Raw genomic sequence first — 15,717 nt, forward strand, 5'->3', positions numbered from 1 at the left:
CTCACCCTCTGGCCTCCCACCAGGTGGCTGTCTGGGCCTGACTCAGCCCAGCCCAGAGAAGAGAGAAGATGTGGAAAAAAACATGAGGCATCTGCCTGAGCCTGATTGTGCGGAATTTATTGAGAGAAGAATGGCTGGAGATACCAAGGTCAGTGAAGAAGGAGGGGGAGCAGTAAAGTTGCTCCAGATCACAGATCCACCTGCTGCCAGTGGAAGACCCCACATCAGGGCAGGCAGATGCCTGAAGGAGGGTTTGGCCCGTGGAGGGCCAGCTGGGGCAGCCGTTCTGGAGGGACCATATCCCGTGGAAAAGGACCTGCGCTGGAGCAGTTGGTGAAGGACTGTAGCCCGTGGGAGGAACCCCACGCTGGAGCAGGGGAGGAATGTGAGGAGTTCTTCCCCCGAGGAGGATGGAGGAGCAGAAAACAATGTGTGATGAACTGACCTCAACCCCTGTTCCCTGGTTTCCCTGTAACACTCAGGGGAGGGAAGGAGATGGAGGTAATTTGGAATGAGGTTAAGCCCAGCAAGAGTGGACGGGTGCAGGGAATTTTTTTCTCTCTCATTATCCTGCTTTGGTTTTATTATTAATAAATTTAAATAGGTATCCCCAAGTCAAGTCTGTTTTGCCCATAAGAGTGATTTGAATGACCTTTCCCTGTCCTTATCTCAAATGTTGAGCTTTTTGTTATATTATCTTTCCTCCGTTCTCTTGGAGGGTGGAGAGAGTAAGTGAGAGGCTGTATAGTTTGGTCCTGAGTGGGGCTAAACTACAACACTCACTAATAAATTGGGTTATGATTTAAGTACTACTTGATATATTAGAAAACTGGATTAATTGCAGCTGAAGCTTTCTTCTCGGTAGACCTCAGCTGAGCAAATGTCCCCATGAGATACCTTTTTTCAACAGCTGAACATGAATTTTGTTTGGTTTAAAGAGGCATGGTTACATCTTCAGAACACCTGCTTTCCCTGTTGTATTGATGTTGAGGCTTGAAACATTGAATTGCCTAAAGACCTTGTGACAATTAAATATTGTAAGTATCTTCAGTTACTTAACAGAGTAACAATGTTAGCTCTGTGCAAAGCTTCTGTAACCCATAAATCCTATGACCAGCCTCTTTTAAGAACCTGTGATTGCTGAACATTTTTACAGTGAGGCAAGTTTAGACACTCCCCTGTCAGCCCTTTGCATGTTTGTAGCAAATCTTTATTTTTTGGGTACTCACTTCAACATTAGAAATGAATGAAAATTTTTCCTGCAAGGCCTGAGGAGTTATCTAAACAGGAAACTGAACGTTCTTTTTATCTTAGCTGGCATTCAGATGAGGTGAAATGTTGCTGAAAAGTTGTTGCTGGCACCCACTAAGACATGAAACTCTGTGCTTTCATGCTCACCATGCATCTACTGTTTTACATATTCTTAAGCAGAACTAACTTAATCTGGTTTGTTTTCAAGACTAAAAAATTTTCTAAGAATTCTGGTTTGGGGTTAGAATTGCTCTGTAATGCTCAGCAGACTAAAGTCTTAAATTATGTCAATCCTTTGTGTTGCCTTTTTTTTTTTTTTGCATATTAATTTAAGTGTTGGTTTTACCAACAGTATGAATTTTATATAAGAGAATTATGTACCTGGTTTCATGTTAGATATCCTAAGCAGCCTTATCTCTGGCTGTTCATGTGGGTCCTTGATGCCTTGAGTCTTACACAGCAATCCTGTACGCATGCTTTGTATACCTTTGGATGTATAAAATGACATTAGGTTCTTATAATTAGATATTGAAATACTACTTGTTCTTTTGAGGAACCTGAATTGTCTTGATATCTGTGTTTGGACCTAAGTTTCAGGGGGTTTATACTGACCCGTTCAGACTCCTGTAGATGTCTAATGCAGGTACTTCAAAGTACCCACTACAGTACTGGTACCTACTTCTTTCCTGTGATTTCTGGGAATAGAGTTATTGATATACAAATCACTATTAGATCAAATGTAATGTGAGATGAAAGACTGCATCTAGCTGATGCTACTTCCTCTCATGCTGATAATCATTGCACAGTGAAAAAGTATTCAGCTTCCCATCTTTTATTCTAACGCATAGGAAATTAGTCTCCTAACAAAAATCTAAATCAGCCAAGATATCCTGTGCAGATGACACCTCAATTCTAATGTGCTTTGCTGCTTCTTGCAGTTTTAAGCCTGCTTCTTAATTAAATAACTCTCTTTTATCTAAAACTTTATTGACTGATTTTGCAATAAAATATTGCAAGTTATTAATCCCATGGCATTTAAGTTTAGAAACATACATGACAGAAATGCTGAGATAACTGAGCAAGCAAAGGTTCTCCTGCTTATTTAGTTAATAGCTAGACAGGGCAATATCTCTCTTGCTGATCTCACTTGTGTGTTTATTGGGTGTTTGTTTTCTCCAGAAACCTGGGTCATGCTGTGAAAAAGACATGAATGTACCCATTGGAATCTCATAGCGTACATAAAAGTGCACACATTATTCTGATCAGTCTGGCATCAGCTGACAGATGGCACTGCCATCACACAGAATCAGTCTGAAAAATGTGATTCTTTGTCACCACATGCTGCAGGCGCTTGGTGTCATGTAGAAGATGACCTTCAGACATCTTATTAATGTTGGTAGGAGTATAGGAGCAAAAAGCTCTTCTGGCAGTTCTGTCCTTCACGTTAGTCCCTGAAAAATTAATCTATTAATCAAAGATTTGCCATCATTCACTCCAGTTTCTTGGTATTAATTACGCAATGAAATGGCACAAAAGGGCAATTTCTTCTTTAAATAGACAGCTTTATTCTGTCCAGTTTTCTTGACAAGGCATAAATTTTAGGGAGTACTGACTATCAACTTGTGCAAAAAAGTGACAGAACTTGGAAAGTTGCAGAGTTCTGAAGGGTCATGTAACTGAAGGGCAGGATATAACAGCCTTAAGTGTCTTCTGCAAGGCTTTTCAAATACACCTGCAGCCCATCTTGAGCACTGAAGTAAGCTGTACTACAAGGTATCCCAAACACAATAGACCAGCAATGCTGGAAAAGGGAGTTCTGAAAAAAAAAAAAGCTTCCCTCAAACTTTGGGTGATGAAAATTTGAAGGTCTGCATACTATATAAGGGACAAGATACTTTGAAATCCTAACACTTGGAAAATTGACCTACCAAATGGTAATGATAATAGAGGCCTGAAACAGTAGGAATGAAATAGACCTTAATTAGCTCAAGATAGACTCTGAAAGCTGCCAGTGTTTTAGTAGCTACTCTGAAGTTAAATTTGACAATGGTGAAGTCTCTGGTAAATATTTAATGAAGCCTTTTCAGGAAGACTGATTCTATTTCTACTTTCCTGCACTTCATTATAATGTTTAAAATGTCAGTATCTTTTCTTTCAAAATTACCAGTGGTAATATGGGAAAAGATTGTGGAAAGCACTGTTGGGACACCGTAAAGTTTTAATTTATAGCAAACAATAAATGAGCGTTCTGCTGTTGCTGTTTTGGGGAGAGGGAAAGAGTGCACATTTGATTTACATAACGTGTCTTGACTGACAAATGGAAGTGAGCCTAAATTAAGTAAGTCTTTAACCATTAATCCTGTCTGATTTGCTAGAAAGTTTTCGGGGCCCAGAGACCTGTCTTGACAGTTTAGTGAGTAGATGTTAATCTGAATCTGCAGTTGTCCAGCTACCCCTTTTCTTCCTGACCTTCTCCAAGTTGAAGGTAGTTATTTTTTTTTTTTTTTTGGCCAGAGCTATACTACTTGGATGTGGTGGCAAAAGGAGAGAAAGTGGCTGTTTTGATAGAGTCTGTTTTTAGTTAGAGTTCTGTCTACGAGCTACAAAATAAAACCAGCAATCCAAACTGCCCTTCTGTCCCTTTATCAGGGCACAAATCTCTGTCCTTCACACAGTTGTAGGTTGTGGTTCCACGCTTATGCCTTCCTAGTTTTAAAATAGGACTACTTTTGTGGATACATCTATACCTCTGCTGGCTAACCACCAGTGTCTGACATTGCGAGGAAGGGGGAAACCTTGAATTTATTATTCTCTTGAATATATTTTTCCTCTGCACCTGATTTGAAATAATTCCAACTTCTTATCTTCTTCAGCTTCAAAACATTGCTTTCTGGATAGCAAAATTTTAGGAGCTGAGGCAGATGTGTGAAGATGCAGAGTGGGAGTGAGGGTGTTAATTTGTTTCTAAATAAAAAAGAAAAAGTCATTATCTTGCTCTGCACCTGTGTTAGGTTCTTTTGTCCTATTCTGTCCTTCTTTCTTTTGCCTCACCTTCTAAATAGTTAAATTTAAAGTCAGCAAATGTTTTGCATGGTGTAGAGGTCTCAAAGTTCCTACAGCTTACAAAGGCAGCCAGGCAGAGAAGAGAGATCCCTGCTGATGAACAGTGTAGAATAATCTCAGTGAGGAGGAATTGATTCTTTGGTCAAATTCATCTTATACATAGCATTTATGACATCTGATAAAGGGTGCACTCATACTGCAGTTTGGGCATAATTAGTTAAAAAGGTCACTTAGCCATGAGACACAAATCAGTGGGAAACAAGGCCTAGCTAGTTCTAATAGTCATTATAGGTTTTGATAAAATTATGTCGTGTGGGAGCCATGATGCATATATTGGAGTCAATAAATGTGTTTTGTTTAGTATTGTAATTTTTAATGCATTCCTACGGAAAAGGATTTTTCTTTGCTATAATTGATTTGGCTGAATAGCGATACTCTTAATATGGAATGCATATGATAAGGAAATGGGAGGGAAAGCTGTTACTTTCCCAGAGCAAGGATGGTAGAAGTACATGCTGCAGACAGACCAAAAGCTGATTCCTGTAATCTCATGTCTTTCCCAGGAAGAGAAATATTGGTGGCAGTGTGACAGTTCATTGTCAAGAGCTGTTCAGCACAGACAGTTCTCAAATTGGAAGCACAAAATACTGATGGTACTGGGAAAGTGATAAAACTCGCTTTGTTTGTTTGCCAGGATTTTGAGAGTAATGGCTTTTGTAGCATCCTCAGGAAGTTTTCATCAGGCATCAAACCATTACGGGGAAATGAAAATACTTGTTTACCTTTGGATAGTGTCCACGGTGTGCAAGTCGAGCATTATTACTATGATCGATAATCATATTGAAAGACAAATTATTTCAGAAGAATATCTCAGGATGATACTGCCTTGAAAGGCATGTCAGTACCAAAAGTTGCTTCTGAGAGTTCAGGTCTAATCCAGTTTAAGTGGAGCAAAGAACTTGGGTAATCACTTATGTATATCCTGCCTTTCCTGCTTTAGCACTTTTTACCTACTGAAATGGGCTGTGAAGTTGTTTTCTACTTGGTTCAGGCTTAAGCACAGTTCTGAGCAGATCTATTGCTAATATAATCTGACTGCCTTTGTGGACCTACCCTGCCAGTGGGTAAATATGAAAGTTGACTTTGTTCTGAAAAAATCAAATAACTTAAGGAAGGCACACAGAAGGGCCGTATTTATAGTGCAAATTGAAGGTAATATTGGACTCCTCTTAAGATAACAATAACCATTAAACTTTTTGTTTCTGCAGTCTATCTCTGAAGGATTTTCTATTAACATCACCCTTCCAATCATGAAGACTAAATACGGTTTACATGAGAATTTTTGAGTTTATTTTCCTATTGAAATGTTTAGAATATGGATATGAAAATCAACTTTTGTGAAAGTCTTTAAATTATGCATATGGAAGCCGATACTTCCAGATATAATATTCTCAAACACTTATTTTGTAGCTATACAGTAATGTATTGAGAAACAAAAGGATTATTTATACAGAGAAAAACAGCAGCAGAAATGTTTCTAAATACAGGCCTCAGAAACTGAAGATTGTGTGTCTTGCTGTGAAAGCATCTTTACAAATTCTCAGACCTCAGATGTAGTCATACAGTAACAACTTGCATCTACTCAACAGCTGCTTTTTTCAGAACAGTGTTTGGTTCTTTTGTTGGTGTAATTGTTTTTACTGAATGTGACCTCAAGAGGTGACTGCTCTGATAAGATATGCCGATTTTACGTGCTGTACTGCATAGTTAGATTAAAATAAAACTAGGAAACATTTTAGCCTCAAGGTGATCACCAGTTCCAATAAAACTAAGACTAATGCCAGCAGTGCAATGTTTCTTAGTCCAGGAAGAGGGTAAACCTCTATCAGCCTTCCTAATTTTGTTTTTCTTCTATGGTCGTTGACTACAAACTGTGTTTGGCGCTCTTGCCAGCTGCATCTTTTCAGTTATGTCTGCTGTTACTTGTTAACTTGTTCTTGCCAATGTATAGCACCAGGTCTATGGCCTTTCCCTCTAAGAATATGTTTATATTTCAGGGAGTTGATTCACTTGCTCATTCACCTTTCTGAAGCTCTGCACGAAGCACAACTTAAACTCATACTGGTCATCCCTCCTGCAGTTACAGCAGGGTAAGTATTCCTGTTTAGGTGGTAGATTCCAGATAAGAAATTCTTCCTTGTCTGATACACAATAAATTCAAAGGTTTTTGTTCTTTTTTTTTTTTTATAGCTATGCAGCTGAAATGAATAAGAAATTATTTGAGTTTGGTAGTCCTGTTATATTGCACTGAATAGTCTTAGTAACTGTGTGCATTCATATATACCTCATAACTTTTGATGTCAAATAACTTGCAGAGGGACCTCCTAAAGTGGTGTAAATCCGAAATGTCTGGTAAGAACTTCCAGGAGAACAAGGGCAGAAACGGTTGTGGAGCTTAATGACATGTTGCCAAGGAGTGAAAAAAGATGTCATAAAGACGGCATATAAAAGAACTTTCCGAGTCTCTGGGCACAATTTCAGCTATGATAGATAATAGTTATTCTTTAAGTAAGAAAAACAGAGTTACAGGAAGGAATTATACCTATAATAGGGCTGTGGGTTTCAAAATTACTTATTTTGACTTAGTAGTCCACATGTACAGAAAATGCATTTGGTGAGAGGATGATATTTAGAATTGTTAATGATTCTGTTTATTTGTGCAATGGTTTGAATATGATGAATCTGATGGATGTATCTGTTTATATACTCTTCTGGCCCAACAGCAGTTCTGATCTTTCAGTGTTTATAGCAGAGACACATTTACTTCCTAAGATTGTATTTGTTGAAAAAAACAAAACCCATGTGGAAAATAAGAATGTAATTTCATTATATGTGGAAGGAATTTTAATATTCTTTAAGTTTTTACTTTTTTAGGAAAAGATTCTATGCTAATTTTAAGTGATATATAGTAAAACTGTTCAATTTTACTGTATCTCTAATCTTTTTCCGGAAAGAAAATGGCACAGTATTTGTGCTTCAAGGAGATTGTGTCTACTCCTTCAGGGTTTCCTGTGATCAATCAGTGATTATATCCATATGAAAGCTGGCAGATAGAACTGAAGACAAGAGTAAAAGGTGATTCAGAATGCCAGCAGAGTGATCTGACTTCATTATTGTCATTTCAAATTGAAATGTGGGCTATGCCAGTGCCATACAGCTTTATTAGCAAGAGTTTTGCTGGTATCCATCTGCCATTTGGTAACATTTGTTCATATGTGAATGCCCTTGCAGGTCAAAAGATGCATGGTATCCTTGCATCATGAGCATAGCTATCTGTTGTGCTACCTTGCGGAAAAGTGTTTATGGTATAGAGTAGTGCTACAAGGATATATAAGGAATATATCATGCCTTTCAGAGAACTGTGGTACTGAGAGTTATCCTCAAAACTACTAGGTTCTGAATCTCTGTATTCCACTCTCCCCTTTACTTCTCAAAGGTAATGAATGACCCTCTTACAATGTGGATAGGCCAGATGTTAGTTACGTGTATATCATGGGTGATGGCCTTTTAATGTTAGAGTGAGAAGCTCCAAATCTGTTAGTTGTTTCTAAGAGGTTTGGAAGGGGGCTCTTGTCATATGGGACTGCAGGATAATTAACCATAACCTGTTGTAGAGGATGACATACACGAAACAGTCTTCATAAAGTAATTGAGTATGTTGCAGTGGGTTCTGCTTACTGCAGAAGAGGTGACAGATGGCACACACGTGCTTATTCCTTATCTCTGAGTTTACCTAGTGGAATTAGGTACCTCCTCCTGGTTATGCAGATACTTTTGGCTTACTGGACTTGCTGATCATTATCACTGGGGAAGACTTGTAATATTTGCATAGTCAGCACTGCAAGATCATTTTTTTTTTCCAAGTTTCCTTTTTCCTTCAAGCTGTTCAGCAACCTTATGCCTGCACATGAAAATTCAGTAATGTAAGTCAATCTTAAATGGTGAGCCATTATTAGATATTTTTCAGATGAAAGTTAGTAGGCAGCTAAAGAAAAATATTAATGTCTTATTTTTCTCATCTTGGGCTGTGTAACAGTATGGGCAGGCTCACAGCCACCACAGTTTATGACAGTTTAACAGCATAGTTTCAGGATGGTGTTTTACAACCTAAATTTCTTGTAAACTGTCACAATCTTTCAGTGTACCTTGATTTTCAAGGTGCCAAAAAGGCTGAGAAAATGGAAGGCCTGAGCAGGCTTGTAAATGCCTCCTCTGCGGCTAGACTGTCCTCTGCAAATTTTTGTTGAGTTTTGTGGGGAAATCTGATAGCACGAGGGGGAAACAAAGCATTTCTGCCTACACATATCTGTGCAGAGCTTAAGTGCTGTCTGCTGAAGAGATTCAGGGTCCCTGTAGTAGGTGACTAAAAAGTTGTCTGTGTGCTGAGGTCAGTTAGTGTCTACGCTATAACTGTGGTGTTACCTATTCTGTAGTTTAGTGATGTAACCTCATCCAAACAAATTCCTAAATACAGGACATGTACTTTCTACCATCTTAAGACTGTAAGCTCAGAATGATACCTGCCTGTAATTTTGTTCTTCAATAGCTGCATGAAATCTGATTGCAGTTTTGTTTTGTTGGTCAGTTTGTTTGTTTGTTTTAAACTATGTACTTCAGGATGGTGTTTGTTGCTTCATATTTTCCTCTATTGCATGGTATAACTATTTTATATCCCTAAAATGAACTAACTAGTTTAATCAAAAATCCCTTTGTTTCCATGTGCAGCTGGCCACCAGACTTTGATAGGCAGAGAGGGAGAAACAATGTGTTGAAGACTATGGCAAAAGCAAACGAAGTAAATTCCATGTAAATTGGTAAAGTAGACAGTCTTGTAAAATAATACCTGTGCAGAGCCCTTTTCTTTAGGGACTGAAGGGCTCTGACAGCCCAGCTACAGAGGAGATTCCTTCCTATCCTCTGTTTCTACCTCAGTTCTGCTGGTTTTGCATCCTGTTTCGTGAGATACTTAGAACAGGACTCGTTTCTAGTGCATTATGGGATTAAGAGAGAAGATCCAAGTCTCAGAACAACACACAAGACTTGTGTGGTTGTTTCTTTTTCTCTAGACCTGGTGTGGCTTGCTCCCCTTTCCTCCCTATGCTCTGTGTTTTCTATGGTTTTCCCATGTCAGAATACACGACCTATAATCCCGAGGCAGTTTGCTGCGCTGCTACACTCCGAATCTTGTAATGCACAAAAAGGAATGCACAATATAAATAGGATCAAGAATTTGTTGCTTATTCACTTCATGTTTTAATAGTCTGATAGTCCAAATTATCTAGTTAATACAGAAAAGCTTCATTAACATTACAGCTAGAATTGTTATGCAGAGCCTTCCTACTTTCTTCTCCTTTTTTTCTGGTGTTGTGCTCACCCTCCCACTGTTCCTTTGAGTCCTGAGGTTGACGGTCAGTATTCCTTGAGCAGAAAGATGACTCATCATCTTTCTCAGGAACAATGTGGTATTCACGCTGGAGATTTCTTCTTTGTCAGCCTTGGGTTTCATGTGGGGCTATTTCATGTTTTCTTACCACAATCTGCTTCCTCTTAATTGGCTTTCAGCTGAAGTTTGAAGTTTGTGCAAATATTTCAGGCCAGTCAGACCTTTTCCATATGCGGTATTTCCAGAGCTGGAGGCAGTAGTCACTTGACCACCACACAATTATTTGCAAGGAATTCAGGCCATAAGATGCAGGGGATTTAAAAAGGAGGAAGCTTCTAATCAGCACTGTTTCTCAGGATGAGGCATCACATGTGTTGCAAGTAATCAGAGTCATCAGGTATGTTGTTCCTTACTGTAACGGATGTCTTTGCATGGCTGTTGAGAGCTGGCTTTTGTGGCTCGTAATACTTGAGTCTTAGGAATCCAGCTTCCTCTGTCAAGAGAAGGTTGAGAGACATTCTGTTTTGCTTCAGAATATAAATGCTTAGGAGCTGCTTCTGATGCATGGATGGCTTTGCTGGTAAAACTTTCTACTATAGGGAAGATTCCAGGAACTGAATGATACTTTTAGCTATTGCCCTCTGAAATGCTAGTATGGCTTCCAGTAAGCCAAAGTGTTATATGCCTTGTTATATTAACTCATTGCACTACAGAGCAATAACTGCAATACTTCTTTAAACATAAAGACATGGAAAGTTAGTCCTTAAATTTCCTTAAATTTTACTCTAATTTCTTGCAGATTTCTCTGGAAAGTAGTGGGCTGGTGTGCCTTTGTGTCACATTGATGTTCAATGGTGATAACAAATACTTTGAGATTCTCGTGCTTTGATGAAGTCAAAAATAATGAGAAATTACTGTCTTCTCTCCTGTCTGTCATTTATTCCAATCTTTCATGCTGCCCTCTTATGATCTACATTTCATCACAATTGATAGTTCCTTTTAAAAGTAATTTTCTGTTGCTATTAATTGTAGTCTATTACAGATAAAGCAAAGGAGAACACTTTTAAAACATTTTTTCTAAAATGCTTTATCAGTCACTTCATCACAAAGATGCTTTTTAAAATGCTAATGCATGCTCCAGTAGAATTTAAGTAATTGCTGTAAACAGTGTTCACATTAAAGTAAATTTGCTCCTTTTGGTGGTAGGGAGAAAGCAGAGAATGCTACAAGCGAAGATTCCTGTTCATCGTGATGCCTATTGACGTTACCAGATTCAGTCTCATAGCCAGAGGGATCTAAATCTGTTTTGTTTATATAAAGTCATATGGGGCTGTACTGTCTAGTTTTTTGAAATCCCAAAACAAGAGTTGAAGTCACTATAAGCCTTCTGGACTCTTAAAAATATCTTGCCCTGACCGGAATTTGCTTTGTTATGGTAACTGTATCTTTCAGGACCTTTTTGCAGTAGAACATCACATTGAGGTTTGGACCTTGCGTTGTCATTGCCCCTTCTGCTGCTGTCCTACATATTGACAGGACAGTGGGTTGACAGTTCCAAAACCTTTCTGAACTGGGTTTTAGAGATGCCCTATTAGAGCTGGGAAGAGCTGTCTGTCCAAAGCGCAATTTTTAACCTGAAATATGTATTACATACATGTCCCTAAATGCCTTATCTGTAGAGGAGTAGTGAAGTATTCCTGTTTTCTAGCTGTGGGAAATAATACCTGTAGTTTATATGAAAGAATCCTGAAGTCTCATTCCTCTAAACCAAATATTTTGTTTCTTTATGCATTCCTAAAGTTTCTGGGATTTATTCGTAAACCTTTTTTTTTCCCAGGATAATGCAGTAGTCATATTATTTTCAATTAATACTGTTATATAAGCCATCTGTCTGTCTTCCTATTGCATTAACTAGAAAAAAAACACTTTAATGTCTTAAGTAAATAGGTAGCTGAAGGTACATTCATCAGTTACAGAAACATCCTAAAACATCCACATGTACTTAGAAGTACATTGAATTTAATGATATCAGTAAGCAGAATCCTGAAATTTTCTTTCTACCTTTCTTGACTTTTTAGATACTAGCTGTGCTTGAAAATTTTTGATTTGTAGGATAACAAGGCTTCAACTGAAATGTGCTTCCCATTGTGTATTAAATATCTTGTGTTATCAAATACTTTGTGTCTTGAAACTCACTTTGGGTTTTAACACTTACACATGGTTGAAAGTGTGCTTTAATGTATTTTATATTCTTTATTTCTTGGAATCACTGTAGTCTGATAATCGAAAATACAGGAAAAGGCATGGAAATAAGTACCATCAAGAATCAAATAACATTTTAGAGTTCATCAGCTGGCAGAAGACTGATAAAGGAGACGTGATCTGTATGTGGAATACCCTAGCCAGCTAGGATGCTAGGAGCTGAAACATTGTTCCTTTTGTGTCCTACTCTGATTAAAATTTAAAGTGAGAGCGTAGTTAAATGTAAGCAGTTTATTTAGGAATTTGTAATTTAGACTCCTTTGATATGTGTTAAGATCAAAGCAGTCTGGCAGCAAATGCTATCTGAAAGAAGATATTTTTAAGAGCTAAAAATACTGGTTTGCTTAGGGAAAAACAGCCTTGAAAATGCAGCGTTGCACATGAGATCAAGTGCATGATGGAGGAAGGAAACATATTGGGTCATCTGTTTAACTTCTCGAAGTCAGCTTTTACAAACAAAAACTAAGTGAGACTGATCCTCTAGCTGAAGCTTGCTTTCATAACTAAAGGATCCAGTGAAGCCTTTGGTTTTGGTTTTGCTTGTGAAGTATTCTGGGCTAAAAGAAAACTTCACTCAAAACCCAATTCCTTTACAGCATTTTTTGCATATCTGTTTACAGCATTCTCCAGAGACAGTTGCACTGACATAATCAAGGGGTGGAAATGTGTGTAGAGGCGGATCGGAAAGGCAGGAATCTCTCTAGCAAGCTTTGTGTCACAGAGAATGCATGTACAGCTACCATGGTGGCAAACACAGATTGAGACAGTTAATATTTCCATCCATCTGATGTCCAGGAATTGCGTATTTTCCTGATAATGTAGGTGATTTGCAAGAGAGGAACAGAAGGAGCCAAAGCTGTGCTCTAAAAAGTGTGTGTTATACTGCGACTCTCATTTGGAATGGGAGACTTGTGGTTGGATATGTCTGAAGAGAGGTGCTAGGATTACTGTGTTATGTAAATGGTTGCTAGAGCAGATGGTTTGCTGAAGATTGCCAGCTGGTCTTTCCACAGATTGTCTCAAAATGTTAGTGTGTTACTGCTTTTAACATGCGTGGATATGGATGCATGCATAAACTGTACGAGTACCTTTTCTAAAATGGCAATGTGTAGCCAGGTAAATTCTGCCCATGGGTGATGGTGACTAAGTCAATTTGGGCTGACTAATCCTGGACTTGATTAAATTCCTGGCTTAAACGTGTGTACTTCAGTGATTATTGTACTGCAGAAATTTATCCTGGGGAAAGCTATGTGGATGTTTTTATGATTGTATCACAAGCCTGTTTTCCTCTTTATCCACTGCTGCTGTTTCACATGGGCACCAGTGATATAGCCAGGAGTAGTCTGAGGAGTACCCAAGAGTGGCACTCCTTGTAACACTGAGTGTGGAGGAGTATCAAGGAGTGACACTGAGGAGTGACATTATAGCGGGAGTCTGCTATAGGCCATCTGACCAGGAAGACTGAGCGCATGAGGCCTTCTATGGACAGATAGGGTACAGCCTCATGTTCACAAGCCCTGGTCCTCGTGGAGGATTTCAACCACCCCGATATGCATTAGAAGGACAACGCAACAGGGCAGAAGCAATCCAGGAAGTTCCTGGAATGCATTGATGACAACTTCTTTCTCCAAGTGAGAGAGGAGCCAACAAAGAAGGTGCTAAGCTGGAACTTGTTCTAACCAACAAGTAGGGGCTGGTGGGGAATGTGGTGCGCAGTGGCCATGCAGTGGCTGCAGTGACCATGAAATGCTGGAGTTCAAAATCAGGGCAGCAAGGAGGGTGCACAGCAAGCTCTCTGCCCTGGACTTTAGCAGAGCAGACTTTGGCCTCTTCAGGGATCTGCTTGGTGGAGTGAGTACCATGGGATAAAGCCCTGAAGGGAAGAAGGGCCCAAGAAAGCTGGTTGAATATTCAAGGATCACCTTCTCCAAGCTGAGAAGCGATGCATCCCAACAGGATGTCAGGCAGAAGCACCAGGAGACCTGCATGGATGAACAAGGAGCTCCTGGACCAATGCAAACACAAACAGGAAGCCTACAGAGAATGGAAGCAAGGACAGGTAGCCTGGGAAGAATACAGAGAGATTGTCGGAGCATCCAGGGATCAGGTGAGGAAAGCTAAAGCCCTGACAGAATTAAATCTGGCCAGGAACATCAAGGGCAACAAGAAAAGCTTCTATAGGGATAAAAGGAAGACCAGGGAGAATGTGGGCCCTCTCCATAGGAAATGGGAGACCTGGTTACCTGGGACATGGAGAAGACTGAGGTACTCAGACTTTTTTATCTCAGTCTTCACTGGCAAGGGCTCTAGCCACATCACCCAAGTTGCAGAAGGCAAATGCAGGAACTGGGAAAATGAGGAACCACCCACTGTAGGAGAAGAACAGATTTGAGACCATCTAAGGAACCTGAAGGTGCACAAGTGCATGGGACCTGATGTGATGCATTCATGGGTCCTGAGGGAAGTGGAGAATGAAGTTGCTAAGCCACTGGCCATTATATTTGAGAAGTCTTGGCAGTCCAGTGAAGTTCCCACTGACTGGAAAAGGGGTAACATTACTCTCATTTTTTAAAAGGGAAACAAGGAAGACCTGAGAAACTACAGGCCAGTCAGTCTCACCTCTGTGCCTGGCAAGATCACGGGGCAGATCCTTCTGGAAACTATGCTAAGGCACACAGAAAGTAAGGAGGTGATTGGTGGCAGCCAACATGGCTCTAGCTAGTAGTTTCATCAAATTTATCATGATAATAGTAGATGTAGATCAAATCCTGATCCTTGACTTAAGTAATGGTATGCAAAATAGGTGCTATTCTTACCTATGTCTTAATAACATGCTTACCAGTACAAAGCAGAGGTCATTGAGCAGTATGTTTTCATTTAACCTTATGGAACATGGTGTTTGGGATTATTAGCAAGAATGAAGCGCATTATAAACATGTCACTGGAGATATCACTGTCCTCAAGAAGTTCTCAAAAATACTACTACTGGTAAATTGCATAGAGTTTAGCTAGAATAAATTATCTCCTCAACAGTTCCTGATAGAATATAACAAAGTAGTATTTAAATTGAAGACATGTTTGTGTCTGATAAAAGGTCCACTTAACCTCACAGTTTCACATCTGGCAGAAAGACTTGAAAAGTTTAGTGGAAATATGAAGTATGGTTCCTTGTCTATAAAACACAGGCTCCCAGTATGCATTTGATTGGAGTGCCAGCTTTCTTAAAATAGTTCATTCAGCAGATGTACAACTGTCAGAGGGATGACATTTCAGGTGGGACCCATCAGCAAATCTTGTATGGAATGAATCAACCGAAGTCTGTTAATCATAGAACGATAGAAAAATTTGGATTGAAAGTGACCTTTAAAGATCATCTAGTCCAACCGTCCTGCAGAGCAGGGACATCTTCAAGCAGATCAGGCTGCTCAGAGCCTCATCCAACCTGGCTTTGCATGTTTCCAGGGATGAGGCATCTACCACCTCTCTGGGCAACCTGTTCCAGGGTTCCACCACCCTCAGTGTAAAGAAATTCTTCCTTATATCAAGTCTAAATCTAACTCTCTCAATTTTAAAACCATTACACCTCGTCCTATCACCCAGGCTCTTCTAAAGACTTTCTCCCTGTTTTTCCTGTAAACCCCCTCTAGGACCGCTGTATGGTCTCCTCGGAGCCTTCTCTTCTCCAGGCTGAACAGCCC

General features: G+C 39.5%; 1 protein-coding gene across 4 annotated transcripts in view; it reads left to right on the forward strand.

The window, feature by feature from the left end:
- The window catches only part of CHID1 (chitinase domain containing 1), a 131,578-nt gene that overhangs the window by 15,362 nt on the left and 100,499 nt on the right, over positions 1–15,717 (forward strand). For all 4 annotated transcript variants that reach the window (XM_086749020.1, XM_086749023.1, XM_086749021.1 and 1 more), the window contains exon 8: positions 6,372–6,464. In XM_086749020.1, coding sequence (XP_086605146.1) covers positions 6,372–6,464 — 93 coding nt within the window. The remainder of the gene's footprint in view (positions 1–6,371; positions 6,465–15,717) is intronic.

This window comes from Chlamydotis macqueenii, chromosome 5 (genome assembly GCF_036417535.1).
Source record: "Chlamydotis macqueenii isolate bChlMac1 chromosome 5, bChlMac1.mat, whole genome shotgun sequence".
In the NCBI taxonomy this organism is placed as follows: domain Eukaryota; kingdom Metazoa; phylum Chordata; class Aves; order Otidiformes; family Otididae; genus Chlamydotis; species Chlamydotis macqueenii.